Here is a 4,952-nt window from a genome sequence, read left to right on the forward strand (position 1 = left end):
GCCAAGCCCAGGGGTGGGGCTTGGGAGTTAAAGGGCCCATGCAGCTGGTTCTCATCTTATCTTCCAGGCTGCTTCTGCTGCAGCTGAAGGCACACTGCTCCCTGCGTGCTCATGAGTTTCTGCCTTGGAGCCAGCTGGCTGCACTGGAGTGGGACTGGGAGGGGTTGGAGGGCCCGAGATGGGACAGGTGCCGACTGAGGGCGCCTCTGCCCATCTGGCTTTCATTTTCCAATCTGGGTGAATACAATTCTGCCTCTCCCTTCAAGTGGGGCCTAACTGTTGAGCTACAGCCATAGCCCCTCCTTTGAAGAGATGATAGCTCTGCATCTTTTATTTCAAGACTCAGAAAATTCAGTCCAGGTCTCTGAATGGGTGTGCAATAGAAAACACACATTCACACACTCCCTATATAGGTGTTCAATAGAAAACACACACACACACTCTCTACAGGTGTTCAATAGAAAACACACGCGCGCGCGCGCGCGCACACACACACACACACACACACACTCTCACACTCTCTCTCTCTCTCTTCCTCTTTCCCACAACGTGCTGTTTGGGAGCTTGAGGTTTCTCTCTTCTTCCTAAGTTTCTCAGTGTCTGGGCTGGGGAAGGAGGGCCCAGGCTCCAGCAGGTACAGACACTGCACCCTAGAGGCAGGAGCAGCGGGAGTCAGTATTTCCGCTGCCGAGGGAAGAGACTACTCCCGGAGGATCGGAGTGGGGGGCTGGCAGGGCTGGGGTCCTCTGAGTCCAGGCTGAAGAGGTCCCTCCCGGTACGAAGGATCTGCTCCTCCAGCTTCTTGTGTCTCTTCATGTCTGACAGCACCTTGTCCAGGCGGGCCTCCCGTTTCTGGCTCCGGGCTGAGCTTCCTGGAGAAGGGGAAGGTAAGATACATGGAAGGGATGGAGGTGGTGTGCACCAGACCTGCCTGGACCTCACTCATCACTTGGGGAGCTGGTTAAACATGCAGGTCCCCAGGTCTCTGTCTTGGAGGACCTGAGGTTCAGGGTTGGACCTCAGAGGGTGAGCAGCAAAGATCTTGATTGACAGGAAGGCACAGGTAATGTGAAGAACAGGGAGGAACATACCGGGCAGGGGAATGGCAAGGGTAAAGGCCCCAGGACAAGAACAGAGTTCTGTTCAAAGAAGAGTGCAGGCCAGGCATGGTGGTTCACGCTTGTAATGCCAGCACTTTGGGAGGCCGAGGTGGGCGAATCACGGGGTCAGGAGTTCGAGACCAGCCTGGCCAACATAAAAAATTAGCTGGGCGTGGTGGCGGGTGGCTGTAATCCCAGCTACTCGGGAGGCTGAGGCAGGAGAATGGCTTGAACCCGGGAGGTGGAGGTTGCAAAGAGCCAAGATCGCACTACTGCACTCCAGCCTCGGTGACAGAGCTAGACTCTGTCTCCCCGGAACCCCCCCCGCCCCCGCCAAAAAAAAAAAGAGTGCAGAGAACTGGAGGTGGCGGAAAAAGTGCTTGGATTGTCCTTTGACATGCTCTTTCCTGGCAAGATGGAATCCCTTGGAAAAGTTTAAGTGGAAAAGTGACATGATTTATGGCTGCGCGCAGCGGCTCACACCTGTAATTCCAGCACTTTGGGAAGCTGAAGCAGGCAGATCACTTTAGGTCAGGGGTTCAAGACAAGCCTGGCCAACATTTTGAAACCCCCTCTCTACTAGAAAATACAAAAATTAGCTAGGCATGTTGACATGTGCCTGTAATCCCAGCTACTCAGGAGGCTGAGGTAGGAGAATCGCTTTAACCCAGGAGGTGGAGATTGCAGTGAGCCAAGATCATGCCACTGCACTCCAGCCTGAGCAACAGAGAAAGACTTCGTCTCAAACAAAAAAAAAGTGACATGATTTATATTTTAAAAGGTTCATCTGAATTGCAGAAACTGGAAGCAGAGCCCAGTTAGGAGCTACTGCAACTATCCAGGCAAGAAAGACAGTGGCTTGGATGGGGATGTGGTGTTGAAAGTGGGGACTAGGCCGGGCGTGGTGGCTCATGCCTGTAATCCCAGCACTTTGGGAGGCCGAGGCGGGTGGATCATGAGGTCAGGAGATCGAGACCATCCTGGCTAACACGGTGAAACCCCGTCTCTACTAAAAATACAAAAAAATTAGCCGGGCGTGGTGGCGGGGGCCTGTAGTCCCAGCTACTCGGGAGGCCGAGGCAGGAGAATGGTGTGAACCCGGGAGGCAGAGCTTGCAGTGAGCGGAGATGGCGCCACTGCACTCCAGCCTGGGTGACAGAGCAGGACTCCTTCTCAAAAACAAAAAAAAAAAAAAAAAAAGGAAAAGAAAGTGGAGACTGGCAGAGGTACTTGGAAATGTACATCTTATAGCTACCAAGACTTGCTGCTGGTGTGAATGTTCAGGTAAAAGAGAGAGAAATCAAGAATGGCTCTAGGCTGGGTGCAGTGGCTCACGCCTGTAATGTCAGCACTTTGGGAAACCAAGGCGGATGATCACTTAAGTTCAAGAGTTCAAGACCAACCAGTCTGGGCAACACAGCAAGACTCTGTCTCTCCCCCCGCCAAAAAAAAAAAAAAAAGAAAGAAAAGTAAAAAAGGAATGACTCTGAGGGTAAATTCTAGGAAGGCATGTGGGGTGGGAAATGGGGCCACTGGTGTGATTAGAGGATGTACATGGTAGTAGAGGGATGCGGATCTAGATAATATTGAAAGGCCAGGACTTGGACTTCTGGGAATGGAAAACATGATAGAATTATCTGTAATTTTCCAGAATCAATGACTAGTTTTTTTTTTTTTTTTTTTAAAAGAATTATCTATAATTGTGTTGAGAAGGAGTCTCACTCTCTCACCCAGGCTGGAGTGCAGTGGTGTGATCTCAAGTCACTGCAACCTCCACCTCCCGGGCTCAAGCGATTTTCCTGCCTCGGCCTCCTGAGTAGCTGGGATTACAGGCACCCGCCACCATGCCCGGCTAATTTTTTGTACTATAATCGTCTCTTGAAGACAAGGGGCCAGGCGCATTGGCTCATGCCTGTAATCCTAGCACTTTGGGCCGAGGTGGTCGGATCACGAGGTCAGGAATTCAAGACCAGCCTGGCCAACATGGTGAAAGCCTGTCTCTACTAAAAATACAAAAATTGGCCCGGCGTGGTGCCATGCGTCTGTAATCCCAGCTACCCGGGAGGCTGAGGCAGGAGAATTGCTTGAACCCAGGAGGCGGAGGTTGCAGTGAGTCAAGATCGTGCCATTGCACTCCAGCCTGGGGGACAAGGGCAAGACTCCATCTCAAAAAAAAAAAAAAAAAAAAAGGAAGACAAGGTAGTAATCTAAGTCATAAAGATGGTGCTACTGGGTGAATACTCTCTCTTGCGCTGTAAGTTGTGTGGCAGCTGAGGCAGCAAGCAAAAGCCTGTAGCGGCGCCGATCTTGGGTAACTGAGCCGAGGCCCTTCACCTCCCCCAACTGTCCCCTCTTCGTTTGTACCTGGGGTGCGTCTCCGGTCAATCAGGGAGTCCTTTGGTGTCACTGGCTCATCATCAAAATCAAATTCCGTGGGCATGTGTGGTCTGGGACAGGTGAACAGAGTGAAGGGTGAGGGCGGTCCTCCCTCCCACCCACACGTGTGCTACTCCCCTGCCCGTTCCTCCTCCCCCGCTGGCTTCCCTCCCTCCACTTTCAAAGGTTCCAGGGTCCCGCATTTTCCCCTCCCTATTTCCTCCCGCCATCAGGGGAGCAGCCTCGGGACAAGGTGTAAGGGTGTGCCTTTACTTTTCCTCTTCCTCTTCTTTGGCCTCCGGCTCCTCATCGGATCTCTCCTCTTCGCTCTGGGCCTCCGGCGTGGGAGGCCGGCGGGGCAGGATCTCGGCTTGCAGCTCCAGGGTACCGCGGGCTGCCAGCAGTTCATAGAGCCGCTGGATTTCGGAGGGCGGAGGCATCCAGGGCTGCCCATCCGTGGGCAGCTCCACCTCCTCGTCGCTGCAGGGCACGCACCAGTCCTCGGAGTCCTCCTCGGCACGCTCTTCTCCCCCGGCGCTGGGGACTTCTCCCTGCGCCTCCTCGCTCCCGGACCCCTCACGCTCGGTCTCCTCTCGGCCTCCTTCCCCCTCGTCCTCGGCCTTACCGGCCGAGGCAGAGGGGCCTCCGGTATCCTCCACGGCCAGAGCCTGGAGGCCGGAGGTCACTTCCCCTTCTTCGGACAGAGGCGCTGCCGTGGTGGCCGCAGTGTCTCCATGGCCCCGAGCAAGGGACATAGGCCACTAGGGCAGGGACCCTGCGACGACAGATGTTGGAGTCCGAAGCCAGGGTCCCCCAAGGATCGGGCTCCCCTGGGGGTTCGGGACCTTCTCCAGCCAATCAGGCTCCCGCAGGGAACTCCGCGGCCAGACCGCCCGTCCCCGGGAGGGGGCGCTCAGTCCCCACCAAGGACCCCGCCCCGGGGATCAAGGTCCGGTACTCCGACGCTCCCGGGCCCCGCAGAAACTTTCCGAAAGAGGGAAAGGGGGAAGAGAGGGACGGGCCGCTCTTCTCGCTTCCACGCCGCCCCTCTCCACACCTGGACGCGGCGCCCTGTCCCCAGACCTCTCAGTTGTGGGCCACGTCAAGTCAGATGCCGTACGCACCTGGAGCTAAGACCCGCCTCCCAGACTGCGCAGGGTCACACTACGCAGGCGCACAGAAATGGCGCGGGAGGCTCCGTTCTAGGCAAGGCTACTTGGAAGAGGAAAGCCAGGGAAGGCTTGCACATGCGCGAGCAGGCGCACAGGCTTCAGCCCACAGTAAAGATGGCCACCGGGAAGGCGCATGTGCATACCACCCAGTAAGGTTCTGCCAGAAGAGAGGCAGCACCGCCGGGCCGGCGGGACGAACGCAGGAACTAACCGAGACTGGAGGCGAGTCTCATGCAGTCTCCGTTTATTGGTGTTTCAGACTCATGCAGCATCCGGCATACAAAAAGGGAGAAATCAGTTTGAT

The 4,952-nt window shown here is 55.6% G+C and overlaps 1 protein-coding gene across 3 annotated transcripts; it reads right to left on the reverse strand.

Moving 5' to 3' along the window:
• Positions 1-322: 322 nt before the first annotated feature.
• On the reverse strand, positions 323-4,946 carry PAGR1 (PAXIP1 associated glutamate rich protein 1). 3 transcript variants are annotated; one of them, XM_032155834.2, is made up of 4 exons: positions 4,860-4,946; positions 3,750-4,251; positions 3,465-3,547; positions 323-872 (listed from the first exon to the last, which is right to left on the reverse strand). In XM_032155834.2, the coding sequence occupies exons 2-4, from the start codon at positions 4,229-4,231 to the stop codon at positions 673-675; spliced, it is 765 nt and encodes a 254-aa protein (XP_032011725.1). In that variant the 5' UTR covers positions 4,232-4,251; positions 4,860-4,946; the 3' UTR covers positions 323-672. The 3 variants fall into 3 exon arrangements, with proteins under 3 accessions (XP_032011725.1, XP_058296891.1, XP_032011724.1); XM_058440908.1 differs by having other exon boundaries at positions 4,601-4,946; XM_032155833.2 differs by having other exon boundaries at positions 324-872; positions 3,750-4,946.
• Between the last annotated feature and the right edge of the window lie 6 nt (positions 4,947-4,952).

The sequence above is a fragment of the Hylobates moloch genome, unplaced genomic scaffold, assembly GCF_009828535.3.
Source record: "Hylobates moloch isolate HMO894 unplaced genomic scaffold, HMol_V3 SCAFFOLD_6, whole genome shotgun sequence".
NCBI classification, from domain to species: Eukaryota; Metazoa; Chordata; class Mammalia; order Primates; family Hylobatidae; genus Hylobates; species Hylobates moloch.